The sequence below is a fragment of the Coptis chinensis genome, unplaced genomic scaffold (genome assembly GCF_015680905.1).
Source record: "Coptis chinensis isolate HL-2020 unplaced genomic scaffold, ASM1568090v1 utg545_pilon_pilon, whole genome shotgun sequence".
NCBI lineage: Eukaryota > Viridiplantae > Streptophyta > Magnoliopsida > Ranunculales > Ranunculaceae > Coptis > Coptis chinensis.
This window is the reverse complement of record NW_028238167.1, coordinates 31,713-58,918: the sequence shown is the minus strand read 5'-3', so window position 1 is coordinate 58,918 and position 27,206 is coordinate 31,713. Positions and strand designations below refer to the sequence as shown.

At 38.3% G+C, this 27,206-nt stretch overlaps 1 protein-coding gene and 2 long non-coding RNA genes across 4 annotated transcripts; 1 reads left to right on the top strand and 2 right to left on the bottom strand.

Annotated features, from left to right (window-relative positions):
* Window positions 1-1,880: 1,880 nt before the first annotated feature.
* On the bottom strand, window positions 1,881-4,235 carry LOC147473028 (uncharacterized). Its single transcript, XR_015210605.1, has 3 exons — window positions 2,815-4,235; window positions 2,634-2,711; window positions 1,881-1,946 (listed from the first exon to the last, which is right to left on the bottom strand). It is a non-coding gene; the product is annotated as an uncharacterized LOC147473028 (long non-coding RNA).
* Window positions 4,236-5,852: 1,617 nt separating this feature from the next.
* LOC147473027 (uncharacterized) lies at window positions 5,853-6,755 on the bottom strand. Its single transcript, XR_015210606.1, has 3 exons — window positions 6,596-6,755; window positions 6,077-6,168; window positions 5,853-5,893 (listed from the first exon to the last, which is right to left on the bottom strand). It is a non-coding gene; the product is annotated as an uncharacterized LOC147473027 (long non-coding RNA).
* A 15,487-nt stretch (window positions 6,756-22,242) lies between these two features.
* Window positions 22,243-26,950, top strand: LOC147473026 (uncharacterized). 2 transcript variants are annotated; one of them, XM_086587905.1, is made up of 6 exons: window positions 22,445-24,526; window positions 24,898-24,957; window positions 25,044-25,204; window positions 26,295-26,374; window positions 26,454-26,681; window positions 26,778-26,950. In XM_086587905.1, the coding sequence occupies exons 1-2, from the start codon at window positions 22,570-22,572 to the stop codon at window positions 24,930-24,932; spliced, it is 1,992 nt and encodes a 663-aa protein (XP_086444031.1). In that variant the 5' UTR covers window positions 22,445-22,569; the 3' UTR covers window positions 24,933-24,957; window positions 25,044-25,204; window positions 26,295-26,374; window positions 26,454-26,681; window positions 26,778-26,950. The 2 variants fall into 2 exon arrangements, with proteins under 2 accessions (XP_086444030.1, XP_086444031.1); XM_086587904.1 differs by having other exon boundaries at window positions 22,243-24,526; window positions 25,044-26,374.
* The last annotated feature ends 256 nt before the right edge of the window (window positions 26,951-27,206 follow it).

Below are 27,206 nucleotides of genomic sequence, written 5' to 3'. Positions count from 1 at the left end.
CGGAGGGGCTGACTAGCGGAAAATAATTCATAGGTTTGAATTTCTGGCTATATCGATCCAAAAGGGCCTAAATTCTCGCTTAGGATATGGTTTAGTGATCAAGCAAGTGGGCGTGTGATTTCTCTATCCGGATTTTACTTCTCCCCTTGTGTCATTTCTCAAATGTTTGTTTCATATAAAGGCTTTAGGCTATATTCTCACGAGGATTTGTAGAATAAGTACTCTAGCCTAGATTTGAGAAACTTTCTTGCTAACAATCATAGATACTCATGTAATATATTTATAGATAGATGCAAAGATTATTACCTACATATTAACCCAAGTTTCTAACAATTATTACGATGCAAAAACTTCATTGAGACTTCTAGATTGTTAAGAGCATAGAGAAAGAAAACAATACCAATATTCCTAAGTGTATAGCATAACTTATTTATTTATATTTTTGAAATTTTTGATTTTTTTTGAAACTTTAGCTAGAAAACAAATGCATATTATACATATCTATATCCTAACGGATGCCTTAATTACCGTGTTTCTATGCCCCTCCCCCCCAAACAAGAATCATGCTTTGTCCTCAAAGTATTGTAAATAAAGAGGATAGGAAAAATACCATTAAACGTGTGAAATTAGGGAACATCGCAAAACAAAGTTAGAGCGATACTAATATAGGAAATAAAAGACGATCCCCTCATAAGAGTTCCACCCATTATGGGGTTAACGAATTAAATTGCTTGGGACATAAGCGGACACTAACAAAACTAAAACTTACCTTATCTCCGGCAAACATCCTCTACCGCAAATCGGTGGGGCGAGGTTCCTTCGCGATCTGCCCGGTCCATTTTGTAATTTGCCAAGCTTGCCGGCGGTTATCATCTACTAATGCTAACTTTGTTAAGTGTTATCATAATACGATGGGATATCGGGGCAACCAAATGAGGCTGCACTGCCATCGGATAAGTCATTATTCGGCGGCGGCGAACCACCGATTGGTGGGTCTCATGACTTCAACCCTTTTCCATCTGCGGAATTGTGCACGGAATACGTGGGTAAACAACTACGCATGATGCGGCTTACTAAAAGCGGGCATAAGAAGATACTTACGCCTCATGGTTTGGGCTCTCTTAAGACTAGCGACTAATACTCGGGGAATGTCATCACTACACCATAACAGGCTATTTGCAACGGCAAAAAACCGTTGCTAATAATATTTGCAACGCTTTTTAAGTGTTGCAAATATGGCGTGGGTAAAGTGTTGGAAATATTTGCAACGGTTAATAAGCGTTGCAAACAGAAATTTCCAACGGTTATTAACCGTTGCAAACAGAAATTTCCAACGCTTTTTTATAATTTTCGTACACAAATTACCAACGGTTCTTAACCGTTGCAAAGTTGTAAGTGAATTTAAAAAAAAATCATTTAAAAATCATTTGTAACGGTTATAAACCGTTGCTGATGGGTTGCTAATAAAAAAAAAAAAATTCTCATATATTTTGTAGCGAGACAAGCTAAACCTACAATAAACATATATTACTATGTGCCCGTATTCATAGCCACGCTCACACACATATACAATATAGTGTATCACACTCTAACAAATAGAAAGTCATATCAAACTAAAGAAATTACTAAACTGATCAAGAATTTTTAGTAACCTTCAAGGAACAAAAGCTGATCCCACAGAGACCATTACTCTAGATAGATTCCCATATTATGTGAAGATATAATACAATTTCTTCATATACAAAAAGTGGTGTTAAATTACCAAAATCAGCAGGAGATTTGATTCGCTCGAGGGAGTACATGCTTGAGATTGAGACCTTGAGTTCTCAAAATTCTTAGATCCGGGTGCTTTCGACGAGGAACTATCGAGCTTTTGAATGAGAGAAACACCAATCTGTTCTTTGTGTAGTTTATTCCTATCGGGATGCTCTTTGTCCAATTCAAACCTATTACAAGACAAGGAACAAACCGAGTAATGTTGGCATGAACTGAAAAGGCGATAATTTGCATATAAGCCGATATGTGAAGCAAATATAAAGGTTCCGGCTCTTACAACTGCCTACATTAAAATGGAAAGCATGTTTGTCAAATTAAAGGGGCGTTCCATGGTCATTAACAATAAGAAGTGCTTGCGGGAACATTTGAGAATAAAAAGTGATGGTCGAATTACACTACTTATTTATCAACAAAAGAGAAGGGAAAGGAAAACTACTTTCACCATTGTACGAGCTGAAATCTCTTTTTAGTCCATATGTTTTTCTTTGTATCTTACAAAATATATTGAGTTTTACATTAAAGAGGTCAGGAAATTCAAAAGAGCTGATTTTTGTATGACTTTCCTTCTATGGAGATAATGTTCATCAAGTACATGTTGGCAATCCATTAGTTACTATAACCTCGTAAATACAGTCTGAAGTTTTTTGGAGTATGGCGCCATTTTTATTTTTACTTTTATTTTTTCATTCTAGTTTTCGCTTTCCACACTTGTATAGCATTACTAATATGCTGAAGTGCCAGGATTGGTGAGATTTTAATGTCTAACAACTTATACATATATAGTAAAGTTTCCAATGTTCAATGCAATATAGCAAAACAAGTAATTAATTAAACAAATTCAAGTACAACTTGCTTACCAATGCCGCACACTCTTCTGCAAGGCCAGGCCCAGCTGCAGCATGCAATCCAGGGCTGCTTTGTGCTTTGTCAAAATTCTGTTCATCACATCAAGTCACAAATACAATAGTTCATATACATCCGCTGAAATATTAAGCATGCTCAGCATACACGAATTTGAATTTCACCATAGCTACTCACCTCATTAGTGGAGTTAACCACAGCATCAACTTCAAGGTTCCAAGGATTTCCCCGCCACAAATATATCTTCGAATTAACATCATGGTCAACTGGAAACCTCGAATGCATCCTACTTGTCCCACTCTCAGCTCCCGCCAAAGCCGTTAAGGATCCGAAAAATAAGGATTAAAAGAAGGATCCTCATTATCACAAACCAATGAAAACCTCTGTTTCGCATCTATCCAACGCGGAACTTGATCAAGTCTCACAACAGAATCCCCACCTTCTGTAGGCATCCCGCCTCGAGTAGTGGCTGTAGCCACTCCTATACATATTCCTAATCCAAAAATCCTATATCTTCGATACCCAACTCTTTTTACACAGCCACAAATCTCAATTCTACTCCAAACTCCAAAAACTAACTAAAACAATCCACACCAAAACTTTATTACACTCGCTTTTCAAATCAAAACCCCATATTACATAAATTTAAATCCAAAGACCTGAATCCAAAGACCTAAAGCGATAACCACTTGGCTATACTTTCATTGAATTGCGCTGAATGCCAAAGACCTGAATCGAGAAAGAGTATGACAGTCCTATCGCCAACCCAAACCTGTAAAGTATAATTCAATCGGAGAAACTCCAACATTAAAGCAATACATTGAATATAGTATGGCGGATTATTTGTTCAGTACCTCAAAATCACACCTTAAATTAATTCCATTTTGTCCTTCGCTTCAACACCAAGCGAATTGTTCATATTTGAAAGAAGTAAGAAAAAGTAGCTAAACTAATCAAAACCCTATACAACCATACATCTTAGTTGACAAATATGACAGTATGGCCTCCTTATTCAAACAATAAGGGTCACGCATTGAGAAGACAAGTAGAAGGCTATGTTGTTACCTTCTGACAATTTCATAGCCTTTTAATTCAATCTCTTGACCAGCAGAAGATACAAAGAAAAGAAGATAATGGGTTTGAGCAATTTTTTATCCTAAACTTATTTGAAAGAAACAGTGTAGATTTAAGGTTATGTTTTGGTTTATCAAATCATCACCTTCAAAATCTTGACATAAAGCATGACACAGAAAACATTACTCTATGTTAGATTTTAAGCATTACTTCACAAACTCTGTTGTATAATATCTTGTTCACCCCGATTTAAGATAGAGCCCAAACCAATCCCCTTTTTCATGGTTTAAAATCTTATTTCTCTGTAGAATACTTGGACCAAGATGTTCTGCTCTTCGTGGTAGCCTGAAATAGGACTTTTCAGGAGTCTCCAAGAATAACCCAGTTGAAGTACTAATTCATATCTTTTATTAAGTAAAGGATTTAAGTATGAGACAGTAATGGAATTCAAGAAATTCTGAGTTGCAATAACCAAAAGTTACATTATTCGAATGGGCAGCGGGCATGGTCTTCACCAAAATATAAAGCAAAGCATCTGCATTTCTACCCCGGTCCCCAGACCAAACATCATGAAAGAGAAACATTAGAAAGACTAGAAAAGCACTAAAGCGTAAAATCAAGAAGAAAGTCGAGTGTCAACCGACATACCACTCAAAGATACAACAACTTTAAGGAAGTCACTTCTCTTTCGCAAAACCGATGAATTCTTTCAAAGTCTAAACAACATAATCAAATAGTTAACAACCACCATCATGATCATAATGAAAACTCTTTTCTATATTAAAATGTGAACAGCCATTATCATACATACGGTAATACAAGATAACGTATATCATCGGAGAGGTCGAGATAGTGCGGCCTTGTTGAAATCCCCGGATTGCGGCTCCGGTCATCGTCGGTGGCAGAATCGCCAGCGTTGATCTCAATGTGCCTCCCCAAGGGTCGTCGGGTCCATTACATGGGCTATTTTTTTTTTCTTGGATATCACTCAATCTACACTTTCTTCTTCTTCCACTCTTCGAAAAAGAAAAGAAAGACCAGATCTGAAGCGACCAATCTGTGGTGCTGCTACTTGTTAATAATGCAAGTAGAATCGACTTATTTTTCCCGCCCAATAGAGCAATTGTTTTTTACTAACTTACTAACTAGTAATGGGTACCCAGGTCTCTTTGCTAACCCATGGTGTATCAAATGCACTTCAACCGATTTAATCCGTACACTATAGTCTATAACTCCATATACACCAAGCATTTCAACTCATTTGCACTATCAGAACTTCCTTACACACTTTGGCGTCTACTTTCTTGCAAAATCTCACCCCCACCCACACACACACACAAATGATTCTATTGTTTTATTATTTACTTGTTCACCATATCCTTTCATTATCCTATTAACTAGTCAAAATGCTTTCTTATTTTCTATGAAAAAGAAAGCAGAACTGCATCTGTGCATCCTAATGAGAATGATAAAACCAATATCTTTAGACTTTTTTGGTGCTACGATTTGATCAAATCAGAGCTACTTTTATTGTAAATATGACTGTGTAAAATTCTAAGTGTTGTTCGTATAAAACTAAAAAGAAGTAATTCAAATTTCTTCTAACCCTTATCTCCTTTAAAAACTACTTACTCTGCAAAATGGTTTACCACACATCTTTTAGCAAAACTCAAAGATTTTGTGTAAGGCATTTGTTTAACTATATATCAACAGCAATGACCTTTCTAACAGGTGGTATATCAACATAGGCATAAATGCATAATGTCATTAAGTAGGTTGACAAAGTTTTGAGAAGCTGTCTCGAGTTCAAACATCAAAAGAGTGAACCACATTATAAGTGTAAAGTCCATTTTTTAGATTCATTCCAAGTTTCTAATATTGTGATGCATGTATCAAAGCACAAAATTTCATTCTGGGTTATGTTAACCTAATCAAAGCTAAAGTGTAAATTATAAAACTGAAGAAGAAAAACAACGACCCTTAGCGATATCTGAACTTTACACCTTGGGAAATGAATCGACTTCATGGATTACGTAATGCATAAACTGAAAATAGTAGGAAAGAAAATTAAAACAAAGCGAGAATCTAAAAATAAATAAAAAAAAGGGAAATTGATTGTTTCTACTTACTTGCGTAAGACATGGTTGCATGTTAACGATCTGCCAATTTCAATAGACTCAAACTGCAACAGAAAAAAGAATATCCCAAGATTCAAGAACAAAATATTTGAGAGAAATTGAAAAGTCTATTGCATAGATAATTATTACCATATTGGGCATTTGAGCTCTCTACCCATCTCTAAATTAACATAAAAGGCACAAAACTTCAACAATAGCAACAAATTCGAGTTGTGAAGTAGTTTCACCTTCTTAGTTTGCATCATCAAGCCATTGCAGGTGTAGATACCTGCATCTTGAAGCTTCTTAACATCTCCAGCATTGATTCTTTCTGAAATCACTACAAACAAACAGAAACGTCAAAATTAGGTTGAAATAGTATTGTTTCTATTTCATTAAGAACAATCAACAAATATTCTCAGATCTGAAGTTAATCAAACACAAGTTTCACTCCAATTAACGATGAAAACTGAAAAACACTCAGTTATGAAGTGAAAAACAACTAGAAATGAAATCCACAACAAGTGAAATCGATTAATAGATCATTAATCATGTGAACGATCTGAACTCATGTTGAGTTTTGATCTAAACATGCAAATCTCCCCCTTATTACGAAAACTCCGCATAAACTTCTTCAAATCAGTGTCCATGTATTCAAAAACAAGATACAGAACATTTTTCCCTTCTTTATTCTGTGCTTGTTTAACATCCAACAATCTAATTTGAACAAAACAAAAACTAATTAAATAAAGATTGATTATTTATACCTGACGATGGAGGGATCTAGAGAAAACATTCTGAGAATGGAGATTTCACGGAAGGTTGAAGGAGAGAAAGAGGAACCCTAACCTAGCGGCTGTGAGAGAGAAAGAGAGGTTTTTTATATACCGAGTCGCGATTTCTTTTTTGTTCCCCTCTTTTCGAAATTTTGATGTTGTTTTGGTTTTTTGGATTTGTAACACTTTTCAAACGATTTTCAAGCGTTGGTAATTAATTCTATAAATTCACCAAAATAAAGTAACGCTTTTCAACATTGCTAACGCTTATATAGCGTTGGCAACTTACTAACGGTAAATAACCGTTGCAAAGCAAAAAAGGTGCGTATTGCAAATATCCTATTATGGTGTAGTGCATATCGGCGACGTCCCTCAGCTAGAGCGAGGAAAATGTCACCAGCAGTACTGTTTGCAGAAATGAACTGTCATTCCCCCAAAATATTCATCAGGATGAATAACATGGTGGTGCCTACGTTTAGGGAAAGGCTACCAAGGGCAATGCTATATCGCCCCTGGTCCATTACTCGAAATACCCCTCCCCCATAATACTCATGGAAATATGTATAATCATAAAGATATGCATTATCGGTCATATACGCCCATGTGTGAACAGGATCAGGTATTGGTAATCTTGAAACTAGAGCGACCACATTTTTATCGAATTGATGTGTTGTGTCTTCGACTACGACAGAGAATTCTTGTTCTCCATCCTGATTACAATAGAATTTAACATGGTCGTAGAAATAAGCAGTAAGTTGTGGTGAATATGAATCGTCATCACTTACGGTAGATGGCGCCATCCTAACTGCGAGGATTCTTTGCCGGAACCAATGTCCATAGGTCACCGGTGCCCAACACATCTTTGAAGGATTTGTTCAGGTATGACTATAGGAGATGTCATCACAATAACTCTTTGAATAGCTCCACAAAAATCACGGAATGACCGTCTGAAAATTGGAATTTTCAGCGTTATGAAGAAGCGGAGATTGCTCACATACAGAAGCGGCGATGGGCTCGTGTGTTAATGCTTTTACAGTGTTTTGAAGCGAGGTTAAGCTCAAGGGGAAGCTGGTGGCGCTCGACAAAAATTTTCGAAAATGTAAAAGGGCGGCTTCGTCGTAAATCTTGAACCGGAGTTTAGAGCAAAAAGAAATAAAACTTGGAGTGGAAGGTCGCGGGATGATGGTGGGATGTAGTGTGGTTTGTTAGTGTAGAAAGAAAGGAGTTTAAATAGGTTCCGAGCTACCAAAGCGAATCGGGGAAGTTCCCAAATTTGTTTGAAGGCAATTTAGGAAATAGGAAAAATCCAAAACCGAAAAGCGGAAACAAACCATTTCCATGATTTTCTAAAAATCCTGGTATCTTTCATACTGGATTTAGAATAGTAACTTCTAAGCTCTCCTAGATTTCATGCTAGCACCAAACAAATCATAGATATGCCGATATCGGCCAAATTATCAACCTTTCCTCCAAGACAACTTAACGTGAGATGATCATATAGCGACTTATGCTTTCGGTATAAATAGTACCACCCCAAACAAATTCGGGGAAGGTGGGATTAATGATAAAAACAAGCAGTACTCGAAAATAACCAGTTATATTAAAAATAAAATTTAAATGCAAACAACGTAAAATAAACACATTACTATTTAAATTTAACTACTGAATTAAAATCCAACTAATAAAATGAAATTAGGAAATAACAGCGAACTCCAACTGGGGGTGAACACCTAGTTTTGTGATGATGATGGGCCCTGGGATGGAGATTGGCTTGAACCATCTGTCCTTTGGCGATGATGCTCATGCCTGTCGGACTCGGCTGAAACGAGTCCTCCACGGGTGGCATCGTCGTAGCATCTCTATTCGAACAATATTTGGGCTTCCATCTCGATACCAAATCGCATCTTGGGTTTGTTTATTACGGTGGATAGTCTCCATGTTAGACAAGATATCGTCGGAACCCCCGAGCATTTCAAATCTCCTCGAGAAGGGTTCCCTTGCTTCTTTTGAACTACACTCTGTCTATCTCGGATATTTTCACAAATACCATAAAGCGCGAAGGCGGTTTGCAATACTTGCATCGTTCTAAATTAGAATTACAATTATCTAATGCATCTTCATCCGGACATGTCATGTCTTCCCTTTCATCTCGACTCAACCATTTTTTCTTGGACAACGCCCAAGTCTCTTGGATGCAATCCGATATAGATACTTGCATTAGAATGCAATTTGATCTTAATAGGGCCGGATCTTGCGATGACTCTAAAGGAGAGCATGATCTTAGTGATCAATACGGGGAAGAGGCGCCAAGCTCTTTCCCACTCCTGAATCACATTAAACATTAAATCAAGGATGCAGAAATTATACTTATTTGTTTGCAAAATCCGGAGAGCGTCACCGGACATTGCGGGGCGATATCGACTTTGTCTTTCAGGGGCGTTCCTACCAATCCACCGAGCTCTGACCCGGTTGATTGGTTCTCGAAATGGATGGCGGATTTGCAATGAGATGTCGGATTGTATTCACCCTCCAGGACAGTATCCTTCATCAAAGCAGGAACTCCAGTATACTGGGATTCCTGAATTGTCGTTACCAGGTTGCTTTCAAGCGTAATTCCTAATAGTTCGGCCAACAACTGTCTCGTTACTTCCCTCCTCGTTCCTCCTAACTTTATGAAAATCCTATCCCCTTCCAATTCTCGCTTTTTATAAAACTGTTCTACCAAATCATAGTGATAGAACTCCTCAGTCGAGTACCACAGTCCGTTCCAATGCCTCTTAATCATCTCCGCGTCATAAAATGGTGCTTGGCGGTAAATAAACAAGCGGCGTGTTAGGCAAAATTCTACGTCGTAGCGCCATTGAAGTTTTGTTAGACAACTAATGGTTTTGTAGACTCTGGGGGAGGCGAGTTTGAAGAAAACAACTAAAAACAACGTTGGTGGCGGTGATGGCGGTGGTGGAGACTTTAATTGGTGGCTGTTTTTCGGAGTTGGGTTGGTTTGGATGATGGTTTAGAGAAGATTTTAGGTGGATTTGATTTTCTTCTCTATCTCTATTTTTATTTTGGTGTTCAAGGTTTGCTTTAAAATTGGTAACCGGCGGATTCAAAGGGAAACAACTTGTGCGTCGCGGTTTGGGCCCAAGCCCAATGTGAATTCGAAATTTCGATTTTTCCGCGCAACTTCAAATTCAATTTGCAGCCGTTCTTGGCCGATTTTGGCGAATGAGTTATGGAAACGATCAGTAGAAATTTCCAATCCAATGATCCATAAAATATTCAATTCCAACCATGGGTGACGTATAAGAGGGTGGAAGAACGCCTCGAGAAGTCGTGTGTGGCGTAAGTTATGCGAGCGAAGGAAATCTAAGTTTAGATTACGTCAACCCAATTGAACTACAAGTAATGGGCCTAAGAAACACAAATGGAAAGTTCGAGCAATCCAGATGGAAAGATCACTGCCCACCCCCAAACAAATTTTTTAAAAGCGTGGATGGATTTAAAAGTGATTCCCAAGACTTGTTGGATTGCTATTTCTATGATTTTAGAATTTTTATTTTATTTTATTTTTTTATTTTTTTATTTTTTATTAGTTTATTATAAGAAACACGAAAAACAATAAATACATAATTCACCCCATAGAGAAACATGACTCAAAAACCGAGAAAACATACAAAGGTGGAAAAGCGTGAATTATGTTACCGTGGACTTAGGATCCGGTACTACGACCACACACTCCATAGGGAGGGGCCGGTTACCTGAATGGTGCACTTATCACTATATGGAAGTGAAAGGAAGTACACCAATGACAAAGGTCAATCCTCATAGGCGAGGGTCTGTAAAAGGACTTCCCTACATCGGGGGACGAAGTTCGTGAAAATGTTTTAACCGTTAACCATTAACTTGAAAGATACTTTGTTGTCATTTGGATTTACCAAGGTGATTGCCCCGTAAGGGGTGACTTGATAACGAGAAGGGACCGGACCAGCGGGTTTTAGTTTCCCTAGGAAAATGTGTAGGCGGGAGTTGTAAAAGCAAGACCTTTTGACCGACCACAAACTCTTTTTGCGCAAGATTTGTTTATCATGAACACGTTTCATGTTGGCTTTATAATCCTGGCGAGATCGTACGAATCGCTACGGATTTCTTCAAGCTCATTCAATTGCAACTTCGCGTTTGACACTGCCTCATCAATATTGAAGTTAAGGCTTTTATAGCCCACAAAGCGCGGTGCTCTAATTGTGCGGGCAAATGACATGGTTTCCCAAATACAAGTCTAAAGGGAGACATACCTATAGGAGTTTTGAAAGCAGTTCTATCGCCCATAAGGCATCCGATAGGCGCTTTGACCCGATCTTTCCTATCGGGGTTCTGAGTTGTTTCTAAAATCTTTTTGATTTCCTTATTAGAAACTTCTACTTGTCCGCTAGTTTGTGGATGATAAGGAGTTGCTACTTTGTGTGTAACTCCATACTTTTTCACTAGGGATGCAACAACTCATTTGCAAAAATGTGTTCCACCATCACTAATGATGGCTTTCGAATGCCAAACCGATAGAAAATATATTCTTTAATAAAAATACAAGCGGTCTTATGGTCATTGCTTTCACGGCAAGCTAGGGCCTCTATCCATTTTAGACCGTAGTCCCGCGGCAACTAGAATATAAATGAAACCGTGGGAAACGGAAAAGGACCCATGAAATCAATGCCCCAAAGCGTCAAAAAAATTTCTACTATCAAGATTGGATTTAATGGCATCATATTACGCCAGTGATTAAGCCCAAGTTGTTGGCAGCGAATACCGTCTTGCAATGCACTTGGGCATCCTTAAAAGGGTAGGCCAATAAAATCCACATTGAAGAACTTTAGCGGCTGTTTTCATCCCACTAAAATGGCCACCACACTCTCTGTCATGGCGAGCGATAGAACTTTATTGTATTCCCCTTTGGGGGAATACAACGGCGAATAAATCGATCCGCATAATACTTAAAAGATAGGGCTCATCGGTAGTATAACTTAACTTTCGGCCAAGAACTTCTTACGTTCATTTCTTGACCAATTATAAGGCATAACATCAGCCGCTAAATAATTTACAATGTCGGCATACCATGGTGCTAAAAATATGGCATCTGGATGCTCATCGGGGAAAAGAGTCGGTATGGACTCGGAATCAATCGATCGTCGTTTGTGAGTCTAGATAGGTGGAATTCGGCAACTCGTTTTCGACCCTCTTTTGTCCTTTATTTCTAATGTGAACTCTTTGCGGGAGAAGGATCCATCGGATTAATCTCGCTTAGCATCCTTCTTCGCAAGAAGGTACTTAAGAGCTGCATGGTCGTGTAAACTAAGGTTTTAGAACCAACCAAATAAGGCCGAAACTTATCTAAAGCATAAAATAACGACTAAGAATTCTTTTCGGTAGTTGAATAATTCCGTTGAGCATCGTTTAATGTTTTACTAGCATAATAAATAACGGTGGACTTATTATCTAGTTTTTGTCCAAAGATCGCACCAATTTGCATAGTCACTAGCATCACACATGAGTTGAAAAGGTTTAGACCAATCGGGGAGGCTGTATAATTGGTGCGAGAGGTTAGGGTGGCTTTTAAAGTTTCAAAAGCCTGCTTACAATTAAAATTAAAATCAAAGATTGCATCTTTCAAAAGCAGATTAGTTAAAGGCCTAGCTATTTTTTAGAAGTCTTTAATAAATCGCCTATAAAAACTTGCATGGCCTAGAAAGGTTCTAATATCGCGGACGGTCCGTGGTTTAGGTAGAGTCGCTATCTTATCTAGTTTGGCCTTATCCCGCCGATGCCATCACTAGATACAATGTGACCTAGTACTATGCCCTTTTTCACCATGAAATGACACTTTTCGGTTTAAAGCGAGGCTCTTTTCTTCACACGTGTCAAAACCTTAGACAGGTTAGACAAAAGTCTGTGAAGGAGTCTCCATAGATAGAAAAATCATCCATGAAAACTTCCATAAAGCTACCATGTCACTAAATATATGAAGCATATGCATTTGGAAGGTTCAAAGAGCATTACAAAGGCCAAAAGGCATTCGTTTATAGGCATACGTTTCAAAGGGACATGTGAAGGTAGTCTTTTCTTGGTCATCAATATCAATAATAATCTGAAAATAGCACGAGTAGCCATCGAGGAAAACAATAAAAGCATGACCAGCTAGGCGTTCGAGCATTTGATCTATAAAGGTAAAGGAAAGTGATCCTTTCGTGTCATTGCATTTAACCCGTCTGTAATCAATACAAATCCTCCATTTCATAGGACCTTGTGTGACAACATAGTCACCCTTCCCATTTCGTATTACCGCGGTAACTCCGATTTCTTAGGAACTACATGAATGGGGCTTACCCATTCGCTATCGAGATGGGGTATATGATACCCATCGAGTAATCATAAGACTTCTTCCCTAACCACCTCTTTCATTATGGTGGGTCAAAGCGAGGTGAGGCGAGCGAAGTCTTGGCGTTATCCTCCAAATGGATACGATGAGTGCAAATATTAGGGTCAATTCCCTTAATGTCGGCTAGGGACCAACCAATGCGCAGACCGATGTTCCTTAATCACACCGGATTAAACTTGTCTCTTCATTCTTAAATAACAGAGAAGATATAATTACGGATGACTACCATCGGATCGAGTTGAATATATTTTAACTCACGGGGAAGGGGTTTAAGCAGGGGGGTGGAAGGAAAATCAATAGATGTTTCGTCGGGGTCCTTATTTTGCATAATGAATACTTGCTTAGGTAGCAAGTCTTCATACTCAATATGTGGAGCAACGAAGTGTCTACAAATTGGGGTGGACTCAAGGATGGTGTTGACTTCCTCTAAGTAGGAGTCATTTACAAAATCGACTTTCAAAAAAGAAAGGAATTTGTACATATTGTTTTCAGGAAGCGTGTTGTTAAAATAATCTTGAGCTAAGCTCTTGATCATGCTAACCTCCCCATCTATAGAGCGGATCGGTAATTGTTTCATCATTTTAAAAACATTTACCTCAACTGTAAGATGGCCAAAAGATAAGGACATCTTACCATCGGCGATTTATAAAGGCGTTGGCGGTTGCTAAGAAGGGGCCCTAAGATGATCGATCTGAGTCGTTGGCGACTTACGTATCGAGGATAACAAAATCAGCGAGGATAGTAAAAATCACGAACCTTAACAAAGCACGTTTTCCACTACACCCTTAGGATACTTAATTGACTGTCCGCTAATTGCAGCGTTATTTTTGTAGGTTGCATTTCCTGTAGACCTATTTGTTTATACAAATAATATGGGAGTAAGTTAACACTGCCCCGTGTCTAATACTTGCGATCGTCGTGTGGGAATCTCCTAGGGTGCATTTTCTGATAGGGCGACGGGGGTCCTTGTACTTAACAATTCCATTATTTTCGGATAAAGTTGAGAATTGTTCGGTTAAAAAGCGTCTTTAGGTATGTTGGTCTTACGCCTAGTAGTGCACAACTCTTTAAGAAACTTAAGCGTGATTAGGTAGCTTTTTAATAGCCGAGAAAATGAAGGTTTATCGTTAGATTCTTGAAAGCGTTCCTAATCTCCTCAAAGTTTGTATCCCCGGTTAGCATGGCTAACCGAGGGAATGGTGGTTTTGCTCTATATTTAGCGTATGGCTCGACTTGATTTGTTACCTTGGCTTTCTGTTTCTTAGGTTGTGGTTTAAGCGGTACCTCTCTTGTGGTAGGCTCTTGGGTTTCTATTTCGGTATCTAGTTCGATATCCGGTGTAGGAATCTTGATGGGGTAACTATAGGCATAGTTACTTTGTTATCAACCACTCTTCGAAGCGGAGAGTGGTGATGGCATTCAGTCACCTACTATTGTCGTTTTCATTACTAGTATTACCGTTTACCTCAAAAGGCTGTGTTTGTTGTTTTAGGGTTTGGTATAGCTTGTCACGGAAACCGCCTTTTGGTTGGGCTTTCTCTTGGGCTAATTGTTGTATGCCCTAATTTATGGATTGTAAGATCTGTTGATTTGATTGAGTCATTGATTGGAAAAGTTGTTGGGTAACTTGTATAAAGCGTCGATCACGGGTCGGTTGTGTAGGTGTAGTAGTCAGGTGGTGCGGTGGAACTATCTCACGTTGATTATTTATGGGTGGGTTTTGATAGTTACTATTGTTAACCGAACGATACCTCTATTGGTATTATAACTATTATAATTACTCGACCTTGTGCTACACCTTGTCGTGGTCAAGCTTGGTTGTTATAATTATTATAATTTCCTTAACCTTGTCCCCTGTCCTTGCCTAGGTGGAGCTTGATTATAGTTGTTTGCTTGCCTAACATTTTGGTTATTAAACCCTGGAGGTGTAACTTGTTGATTGTTTCGCCAACTAAAGTTGGGATGTTGTCTCCATGGGGCATTAGGAATAGGATAGTTATTAATGGAGCAAACATTATCTTGCTCTAATTGTTGTTGTTCATAGGCGAGAGGACAATAGGAGTCAGGGTGCTCAGGACTCAAACAGAAATTACATGGGTTGGAGTTGACATTCATGACGGGGATAGGCTTTTGTTGAATAGAAATAGCATCTACCTTTTTAGTTAGAGATTCGATTAAATTTTTAAGTTCTGGATCGGGTTTCATCTCAAACATACCGGCGGCCTTAACTGTTGAAGAGGAACTAGCAGAGCGGGGGATATCATCACCCCCAATTGTTATTGCGTTTAGTTTGTTCTTCTAAAAATTTGTAAGCCTCCGAGGCTCCTTTACTTAGAAAACTACCCCCATTCATTATGTCAAGGACTTCTTTATGGTGATGTCGAAGTTCTTTGAAAAAGGCACAAACTAACGTGTCTTTTGCTAGGTTATGGTGTGGACACTCTATAAGCAGATCGGTGAAACGATTCCAAGCCTCAGAAAATGATTCGTGAGGATTACGCCGAGAAAAAATGAATCTTGGAAAGCATCTCATCCGTCTTTAGGGGTGGGTAAAAATGTTCCATAAATAGCTGAACAAGTTTAGCCCACGAGTCCTGAGTTAAGTTAGGCTTGGGGCGGTTAACCAAAGACGCTGCCTTATCGGCTAAGGTGAAGGGAAATACCACCGGTTTAATTTGTTTCACCAACCGTAGGATGATGGAATGTTGTAAGAACTTGTTCAATCCTACGCATGTGTTGGTAAGGTTTTTCATGGCCTAAACCATGGAAAATGGGTAACAAATTAAATATGTTTGGGGATTCGAAAATCCCCCACGGGTCCGCTAGAAACGATGCAAAGATTTAGGGCTATCGCTCAAAGCTTTGTAGAAGTCGGAGAGAGGAGTCTCTCTTTCTTCACCCATTATGTCGGTATGGTTGGTGGGATAGTAGTTAGAGGTGTAGTGATTGGTATACTTTCGATATGTTTGTTTGTTGACGGTTAATTACGTTCGGTGTTTTTCTCCGACCGGACCTTAATCTCATGCAAGTCTAAGTCTAAAACGAAAACAATCCAAACAATCTTGATATATTAGTATGAGCCTCTGGCGGAGATCGCGAGGTATGGAAGAAAGGAATACGATGATAAGCGTCCTTGCCGCTTATGAATAAGCGTCTTGTTTACGCGTGTTCGATTGTAAATAACAAGTTAGAACACCGAAAAACTTAAAAATCGAAGTTTGAAACAAACTGTTGAAATCCGGGATTTTTGGCTTAGAAGCGCATGAAAGCTTTCGGATAGAAGCGTGATCGCTCCTTATTCGATGAGTTAAGCGGTCCGCTTCGGTGTGGGCGGGTCGGGCTCGTGGTCCAGTAAAATAGGGCAGGTCGCGCTCGGTCTGAGGGCGGGTCGCGCTCGTGTTCCAGACTATAGGGCGCAGGTGCGCTCCTTACAGGCGCGGTCGCGCTCAGTGTAAATTTGTCGGAACTTTTTCAACGCTGAAACGGATAACCACAGTATGAATCAAACAAGGGTGGGTGGGTTTAATGGGACTTTAAAAATGACTAATTTTACTATGAAAACAATGCTAAAGTGCAACTAAGATGGCAGCGGCGCCATTTGATAAAGATAAAATTGAATAGTTTACCTACGAGATGAACGTTGAATCTCAAAACGTAAGTAAACTAAAACTAATCTTATGAGTCTATATTTATCAAAGTTTCTACTCTCAATCCCTTGAGATATATTGGAGTAAGAAGTTTGTTCCACTCCTAGTGCTCTAGCATGGAATTGTTTTCTAGTCTAATTGATCAGTCTTTAAGTCAATGAGAGCTTTACGAAGGTGTGTTATACTACGATACCTATATGAAAGTGATTATGTTGAATCTAACTACGAATGCTATGGCAATATGATTATTTTGAATCTAGATAAAGGATTAGAGGGGAATTGAATCCACCTCGAATCCAACTTAATAGCCTAGCATAGATTATTGTATCTCGATTCTTACGTTCTTACGGCAAGAAATTCGAGTTCTAATCCCTAGTGTTCATGGCATTTCTATGAAAGTACTAACTAGCATGTGAATTAGTCCACCCATTCTCATGGCGAATCACGACCTTCTAGATTGGAATAGACTCTACAATGCTTCTACACTATACCACTAAGTTTTCATCAAGGCTTCATCAACCCTCTAATGGAGGTTTTAGCCTTGAATCATTCATAATCATTCCCATATGAATCTAAACTACACATATTATCAAGATTCGAAATTTACTAATCTAATTAAACAATGATTAAATTCTAATTAACAACTAAGAAATGGTAACCAACAATAATTAAAACTAGATCTAATAGATTGAAATAACACAATTCGAAATTGATAAAATAACTATTTTATTTATCTAATCAATCAAGAACAATGATTCAAAAACTTAATCTAAAACAAGAATTGAAAATGGAACTAAAACTTAATTTAATTAATTAAACTAGATCTAGAATTATCTATATTGTTTTAGGTCTAACTAGCTACCATTAACCAAGAGCTAAGCTTTTGTTTTTATATGTCCAGATCCAAAAATCGTGCATGGGCTTGGAGCCATGTTTTGGGCCAGAGAATCAGGCCCAAAACCCAATATTTTCAGTCTAAAAAGGCCTCTTCAGCTACAATTGGCTTCAACAAACTTTTCGTCCACTTCTGCTCCTTTGATTGGGTCAAGACTTGGACCATTGGAAAGCTCTTTCCGAGCCGGTCGTTTTGACATAAGGTAGGCCCCATTCCGAGGTCTGAGTCCAAAGATACTGACGCCCGGAAGTTCTGGCCGACTTATTGTGTTTGTTTGGGCCCGTGTCGACTTTTCGACTTTTGGCCGGGATTTAGGAAGGCTTTGTCTTCTTGAATCTAGGCCTTTAATCACGGAACTCCTTAGTAACCGACCTTAGCTCCTTTATCTCGCTAAAAGTGGCACATTTCTGCACATAATGGACTTTGAAACACGAAATGCATAAAAAACGTGTCGGTGTTAACTCTTAATTATTACTCACATAATTGGTCTAAAAGTATGACTGTTATAGGGTTAAAACTACAGTTTTGGGCTCTTATCAAGTACCCCGAGATACTAATACTGACATCTAACGTAGTGATGCCTTCTCTATTTCATCTATAATTTCAATGTAGAACTAACACCTCCAACACTTAAAATTCCTCTTCCAACAACACTGACCAAAACAAAAGCAAAACTGCCAAAGGCTTGGAGTATCTTTTAAATCTAACTACTTGAGGAAACCATAACTATTTGTCTTCTTTCACACAATTTGTTTGAAAGAACATGACATTGGAAAATTCAAGGATACACAAAAAGTACAACAAAAACACTCTTCACTTTTACCTCCTTCCTTTAGATTTGGAATCAAAATGATGTTTCTTCAACTTCTTTTTGCGAACTATAGCAGTTTGGCTTCCACCCTCTTTGAATGGCATCCCCATGAGTGCAAGTAGCTTTTGACCTTCTTTATCAGTTTTCGTTGTGGTGGTTATGCAAACATCCATCCCCCTTGGTTTACCAAGGGCATCATAACGGATCTCTAGGAAGACACCTTGCTCTCGCATACCAATGCTATAATTTCCATGCCCATCAAAACTGTTCGGGCTGACACCCTAAAAATCCTTTGTCCTAGGAAGCCCCAAGTTTATAAGTTGGCCCACAAATGAGTACATAATCTGCGACATTTTCAGGGGAGCCTAATAAGATAATGAGTTGATGACCTAGAATGTCGAAGTTTAATCCTCATACAAAAACCATAAGCAAGCAGTGAGAAAAAAGAACACCCACAATTTATCCTCGCTTGATCATCTAGGCGTTGGTATCACCATATAGTCGATTATGCACCAAGTATGTCGGTTGAAAAGAAGAAACTAAAATCACACCAAGAAGTAAAGAGGATATTACACGGTGACTTATCGATCGGCATGTAAATCTCATTTGCGAATATAGTCCTCCAAAGGCGGCGCGCTTCGGATACCGGTCGACATCGAGGCACGATCACGGCGATGCCAGATTTCATCAACCAACATCGTTAAGCGAGATACCATCATATTATTTTAGAAAAAGCTAACTTTGGATGTTAAACTGGTTGTGCAAGTTTTTGCCAACTCATTGTAAATAGAAAATAATTCGAGGGGCGTGTCACATACTCACATGCACTTCAAACATGTCCCACCATTGGAATTTTCTAGGTTAATAGTAGCAAAAGCTTTATAATACTATTATAAGGAGTCATTGAATATAGACACCAAAACGGATCAGCGGCAATGGTGAAAAGAAAAGAAATGGTTTTCATTTTGATGTCCCCTGGACCGGGTTTGGACATATAAAACACGCTAAACTTTTGCAACTGTCTCGCTACGATCAAAACCAACCGGTTCATGAATGTTGAGTGTTTGAACCACCATTTTGGTCCTCACACTAATTTTACGTATTCTCCATTGCTAATTCCAATCGAAAGACCCCCGATTGGAAATGCTCTAAACTCTTTAAACAATGAGAATATTCCAAGTGGTAATCCATTTATGGTAGGTTAAATGAACATCAAAGCAAAAAGTATATGAGCTGAAGTAAAATACAACATCATTTATTGTGATATTAAGTAATTATATAAATCGAACAAATACAAAAGATTGTAGGTATCCGTCCAATTATGATCCCAAAGAAATGGGTGAACTTCGAGAATGTAATGAAATCTAGAAAATCATATGATCCCGGGAGAAGCGGGAAGAAGGCGTATCGAAGAGGGACAACTGCCAAAATATCAACCGACCCAGTGAAGAACTTGATACATAGGTTAATCCTGGCTGATTTTTATATTCCCCTGAAATGGCAGGGTATTTTCTTAATACCCTGATATACTTTAACAAAAGGAAAGTAGTAATTCTAAGCAAAAGGAAAGTAGTAATTCTTGATATATGAAAATATGGAATTTAGGAGTTACAATCTTAGTACCGGGCCAGTTCCTAAGCAAAAGGAAAGTAGTAATTCTACATTGAGATGGGAAGAAGAATAAAAAAAATAAAACAAAATAAGTTAAATGGATTATTACTGTTTGGTGTTAGGTGCATATTTGCTCCTCCGATTCTTGATATAGTGAATAAGTTAAACTTGTTTGTTTGTAATCTCCTCCTTATCAACAATGACTTTTGGAACATGAGGTAGGATGCTCCAATCCTCTGTCCCCTAACCGCTCTTTCAACTTGGACAATTGGTGATACACAATTCTTGAAGCATGGTTAGATGTTTCAAATCCTTGAGCTCGAAGTCAAGGGATTCACAGCGACCTTCAAAATGCAAGCACCGAATAGCGATAATATGGTTGAAGCCCTGGGGAGTGTGGAATTCGATTGAATTGTAGATTGTTGAGTATAGGACCTTTTTGTTGAGTATAGGACCTTTTTCTCTACATAGATGGCACGACTTGAGTCTTGGGCAAGTAACTCCTGTTGTTGTGGGTGCATACCTCATTGTGAGGAAGAGACCTTGAGAAAACACCTCCTAATTTCAGCTTCTCCAAGAGTGGAGGAAGGCACATATCGAAGAGGACAAGATAATTTGCCAAAATATCAACCGACCAGTGAAGAACTTGATACATAGGTTAATCCCGGCTGATTTTTATATTCCCCGAAATGGCGAGTATTTTCTATACCGGGCCGGCATATATCGTGGGATATATTTGTTATCCATCCATCCTGTAAAATCATCTTCCCCGATCATTTCTTTTTTATTTTGTTTAGGATTCCTATTCCTTCCAACTCTCCCGATGAAATGTCGATCATTGACTCTTGACCAATTAGAGAGGAGTTGAAAGTATGATCTAATAGTAAAAAATTTCTTAGCAAAGGTAAGATCGGATGAGACTCGATGGATCATCCACGGTTGTTGCAAACATTCCTCTGGATTGGCATAAAAGTAATCCTCTTCCTTGGGTCTATTTGCAATCAAGAAGAGAGAAGAATACGAGAGAGGGTTTGAAGAGATGATTTTTTTTTTTTTTTTTGAGAGTTGGGAGTGTTTTGTAGAATTGAAAAAAGAGTATAGAAAGAGGTGTTTATGTATTTTGGGTTACGAACAATTGAAATCGGCAAAAAAAGGCGTAGAATTCATTTTTTTTATGTAAAATCTGATGTGTCATTCTCAGAGAAAAAAGGGGAAATGACGTGGGTCACTGGGAGCATTCTCAACTACTTAGTATTAATGGTCTTTGATAGGTTATAAGACCTTGCAAAGGGGCCATTTGTTTTTGCCTCTTATAAGACCTCAAGTCTTATAACCTCTTATAAGATGTGGCCTAGTGATTTTGGACATTTTTTTTGTTTGTTTTTTGCCTCTTATAAGAGGCATTATACTAGAAATGTCTTATAAGAGGCTCCAATTCTATAAGTACCAAAATTGGATCTACTTCAATTCTATAAGTCTTATAACTTGAAAAATTACTCAAACACCCCCGTCCATATACCCCTAGCCTCATTTATCTCTTCTTCCTTTTTCATTATCTTATTTTCCAAATAACTCTATTACCCTAGCCACCACCGGCTACCACCACCACCACTGCCGCCACTACTACCACCACCACCATCATTACCTCCACCACCACTACCACCATACTATTAAGACTATCACCACCACCACCACCACTGTGCTATTAAAACCACTACTACCACCACCACCATCACTACCACCGTACTATTAAGACCAATATCATCACCTCTACTATCACCACCACCGTACTATTAAGACTATCACCACCACCACCACTATGTTATTAAGACATCCACCACTTCTACTACCACCACCACCATCAGTCTTTATTAAAACCAATATCATCACATCCACTACCACCACTACCGTCTTTATTAAGACCACTACTACCACCAGCGCCAATTAAGGTAGTTTCCTAAAATCGATATTCTAATTATCAAAATTGATTTAAAACTGAAAATCAAACTATACGTTTGTTTCAAATTAATATATTCAAGTTAAATGTGATGTAAAGTAGGGTTATATTTGTCAAATAACTATCTATAAAATGTCATGTATTTGTTTTTTCTATTTTTACAAGTGCTTATAAGAGGAACTTAAAATAAAAAACAAATCACTTTATAAGACTATCTTATAAGACCCTATTATAAAACATGGTATTATAAGACCCTCTTATAACTTAACCCAAAAAAAACAAATAGCCCCAGTCTCCAAATTTAGCAATTTTTTTTTATCCCTTTTACTTGGTTGGAAATCACGTGGGCTACTGAGTTGTTGGAAATGGCGATGTGGAGAAGAGCAGCATGTGTTGTTGGATTCTTGGGTAATAATAAGCTGGTAACAATTTTTCCTTCTCTTTTCCATTCCCAGACTAGTTCTACTACTTCCTCTTTCTCCTATTTTGTACGAGACAGATGCAAGTCAGGAACACTTGGGCTTGATGAGGCTTTGAGTCTGTTTAATAAGTTGATTAAGACTCGACCCTTGCCTTGTATTTTACCTTTTAACCAATTACTAGCAGCACTGGTCAAGATGAACCACTTTTCTGTCGCTTTATCTATCTCCAAAAGGATGGATGCCGCTGGTATTCAACCTGATATTTTTACTCTTTGTACACTAATCAATTGTTACTCCAATATGGGTCGGCCTGATTTCGGTTTTGCTATTCTCGCTAGTATTCTGAAACGCGGATTTGAACCAGATGCTGTTCCTTTGACCACCCTACTCAAAGGGCTGTGTAAAGGGGGTAAAGTTGCCGATGCTATAGATCTTTTTACCCAAATGCTGAATAACGGATATCCATGCAATGAAGTCAGTTATGGGACAGTAATGAATGGGATTTGCAAGTCTGGGAATTCTATTGCTGCTCTTCAATTCAAGAGGGCAATGGATAACAAAGAGTTTACTCCTAATGTTCATATATACACTATGCTTATCGACACCCTTTGTAAGGAGAATTTGGTGAACGAGGCATTGAATCTATTTCAGGAAATGACCTCCACAAACCTTACACCTAATGTTATCACCTACAACTCTTTGATTTGCGGGTTATGTGGATCTGGTCGATGGAAAGAATCCATGCATTTATTTGGCAAAATGTTGGCACAGAATGTCACACCGAATGTTGTAACTTTTAGCATTTTGATGGATGCTCTTTGTAAAGAAGGCAGGACAAACTACGCTTATGATTTGTTACAACTGATGTCTCAGAGAGGTTTAAAACCTAATGTTTTCACATTTACCTCTTTAATCAGGCACCCATGCACATCAACTAAGTGGGAAGATGCCAAGAGGGTATTCAGCCAAATGTTGACCGAGAATGTCTCACCGGATGTTATAACTTTTAACATCGTGGTGGATTCTCTTTGCAAAGAAGGTAGGACAAAGGAGGCTTTTGAGGTAATACAAGTAATGTCACAAGGGGGAATAAATCCTGATGTTTTCACGTACAATGCTTTAATTGATGGCTTATACACTTCAGGGAAGGGGAAAGATGCAATAAGATTGTTCAATGAAATGACAAGTAGGGGAATCTTACCAAATGGACACACATATGGTATTATAATAGACGCAGTTTGCAAAGATGGGATGGTCGATGAAGCATTTGAACTATTCCAGACAATGATTGAAAGAGGTGAAGAGGCTGACACAGTCAAATACAATAGTTTGATGGATGGATACTGTTTACAAGGGCGGATGAAGGAGGCAAAAAGTGTTTTCGATTTGATGGTCGCTAGAGGTCATGGTCCTGATATATTCAGCTATAACATTTTGATCAATGGCTATTGCAAGGCTAAGAGGATGGACAAGGCAGTTCAAGTTTTCAAGGAGATGCAACTTAAGGGATTCAAACCCAACACTATAACCTATAGTACCCTGATAGATGGATTTTGCAAGAGTGGAGAAGTTTCGGTTGCAAAAGAGCTTCTGAAAGACATGATAGCTTGTGGGGAAAAACCAGACCAGTTCACATATGGTTCATTAATAGATGGCCTCTTAAAAAATGGTTGCTCTGCTGAAGCAATGGAACTGTTCCGTGTGATGGAACATAATGGAACGAAAGCTAATGTACCGATTTACAACATCATCATTGATGGCATGTGCAAAGAAGGAAAATTAGTTGAGGCAAAGGAAATCTTTTATAGTCTCTCAACTAGGGAGTTGCAGCCTGACACTAGGACACACAACATAATGATTGATGGATATTTTAAAGAAGGGAAATTGAAAGAAGCCGAGGATTTGTATTATGAGATGCAAGAGAAGGGTATTGCTGTAGATGATTTAACATTCAATATCCTGGTCCAAGGATTCCTAGACCAGAAAAATGATACACACAAGGCAATGCAACTTCTCAATACCATGATTGACAAGGGTTTCTCACCTAATGCAAAAACTACTTCTCTTCTAGCGGACTGGTTTGTGGAAGGTGGATCAAATTGTAAAGAAATGGAGATGCTTCTCAAGCACCTGCCAAAAGGCTATTCCGAAGGTAGTGTGTTCAGTTTTGACTTTATGGTTAACTAGTATGTTCTTCATATACTGTCATTACATTAACTAGTATTATCTGTTTTTTACTGTCACTTTTCTTCCTATCATCTCTTCTTTACCGTTAAACTTTATGAGTTGCTTGTTTCCTGTTTCTGTTTGACTACCTTTCTAAAATGAGTACATTCTTCTTGTATCTCCTGGTTGGATTTGTTTGACTTTAGAAATTATTTTACAGATCACTTATTTCATACCGTGCATTGGTTGGAACAGGTTGAATGTGATGTTTTGTTATACTGGCGGGTCTTGTTTATGATATTATGATAATTATACTAAAGTAATAATTTACTGAGATGTTCCTTTTCCCTATTGCAGTTCTTCTTAACACAGTGAGGTGTCACCATGTCTAAGTATTTTTGTTCAGTGCGAAATCACGTAAGTTCTCATTTCAACTGTTCTTCCCTATTGGCATGTGACTGTGAGCTTAGATACTTATACCAGATGTCTATGTTCAATTTCAGGTTCACAAGAGGAAGTTGTTGAATCTCGTGAAGTTTAGTGCAGCTAAGTTTCATGATCAAAAGTCTTCAGCAACTTTAACATAAGAGGATGTGATAAGCAACCATTTTTTGGATCAGTTTTTCTGTTGCTTCATCTATGTCCAAAAGGATGGATGCTGCTGGTATTCAACCTGATATTGTTACACTTTCTGTACTAATTAATTGTTACTCCAATATGGGTCGGGTTGATTTCGGTTTTGCTGTTTTCGGGAGTATTTTGAAACACGGATTTGAACCTACTTAAGGGGTTTTGTATGGAGCATAAAGTAGCCGATGCTATGGATCTTTTTATGTGAATGCTGGAAAATGGATATCCATGCAATGAAGTTAGTTATGGGACAGTAATGAATGGGATTTGCAAGTCTGTGAATTCTACTGCTGCTCTTCAATTCATGAGGGCAATGGAAAAGAAACAGTTTCCTCCTACTGTTCATATATAACTACGCTTATCGACACTCTTTGTAAGGAGAATTTGGTGAATGACTCCTGGGATCTTTTTCTGGAAATGACCTCCACAAACCTTACACCTGATGTTATCACCTACAAGGCTACAACTCCTTGATTTGCGGGCTATGCAGATATGGCTGTCCAAAGATTCTGGCTATTAGTCATTGATCATCCAAATTCTAACATCGATGCTTTTTCCGGATAGTTTGGCTACGGATGGATTCTGTGAGAACTCTACAGTTATGTGTGCTTCAGCAGGAGTAATCCAAGGATGGGTGAAATCCTGGGAAGCAGCTGTGTGGAGTTAAAACCCAATATAGCCGAATATCTGCAGTGACTAAGTGGGGAAAGTATCGACGTACATTCTATTTTTTTTCTGTTATTCAGTATTTATTCTGAGGGTTTACAGGAAAAAGGGTTAAACTTCTTTGCTTCTGTTACATTTTTCTTTTTGGGTTCAAGTTACAATGCATCTGGGGATTAATACTACTGAAAACTACCAGTGATCGATTTTAGAGATTCTATACTGGACATTAGAAATAATGGGTGTACTAGAGAGTCCTGTTTCCATTGGAACACCGGACTAAGAGAGTAAAGTAGACTGTTAATGGTAGTTCTTTAGACAGTATAAAGAGAGAGGATACCATGCGTTGGAACTGATCATTTGTTCTCCTAAATATTTTGCTTTATCTTCTGCCTTTTTACTATATCATGGACCTTTAGTTATTGAGTTTTCCTGTATCAATCCTTTGTTTTGATTGGAAGGCAAACCGGCTTTTACGAAGAAACAAGCAGATCTGTTATTCCCACCATATTTTACTGATGACTTCCCAGTGGCAATACAGGTAACTTTTCTAGTGGTAATTCTTGTACACAGTTTCGGTAATATATCAATATTAAATCATGATTGTTTTGCTTTGACAGATATCCCACAAGTACGGTTTGATATATGTGATCACGAGACTTGGACTTCTATGTCTATGTGATTTGGAGACAGCTACCACAGTTTATAGAAATCGAAATAGTCCAGATCCTATAATCTTGACTTCGGAGGCGTCATCAGTTGGAGGATTCTACGCTGTTAATCGGCGAGGGCAGGTGTTACTTGCCACTGTTAATGAAGCAACAATTGTGCCTTTTGTCATTGGTCAAGTATGTCATATAAGTTTACCCGTTGTACTAATATAGCGATCGGAATTGAAGTATCGGATAATTGTTTTGACGAATTTTATTTGTTGACTTTTGCAGCTTAACAATCTGGAGCTTGCTATTAATCTTGCTAAAAGAGGAAATCTTGCAGGGGCTGAAAACATTGTAAATATCTTAGTTTTAATTTGTGTCAACTGCATGTTGTTCAATTAGTTGGAATGGCCAATAATTTTGAAACGGGACTTCTCAAATTTTATGGCATATTTGAAGCAGTAACCTGGGTTCTGAAATTTGAAGGTACTTTGACTTCACTGTCATACTGGTGCTTTCACAATTCAGGAACTTTAAATAGTATTGCCTTCCCAGGAAAAGAGTTCCCTCATATAATACAGAAGAGGGTAGAGACGTTTCTTGTTGAATTTAGGCTGCTATTTCTTACTCTAAAACCCATCCGTGCTTCTTTTACTATTGAAAAACAATGAATTTCATAAAAAGCAAGACCTCTGTATCTTATACTAGGCTATGGAG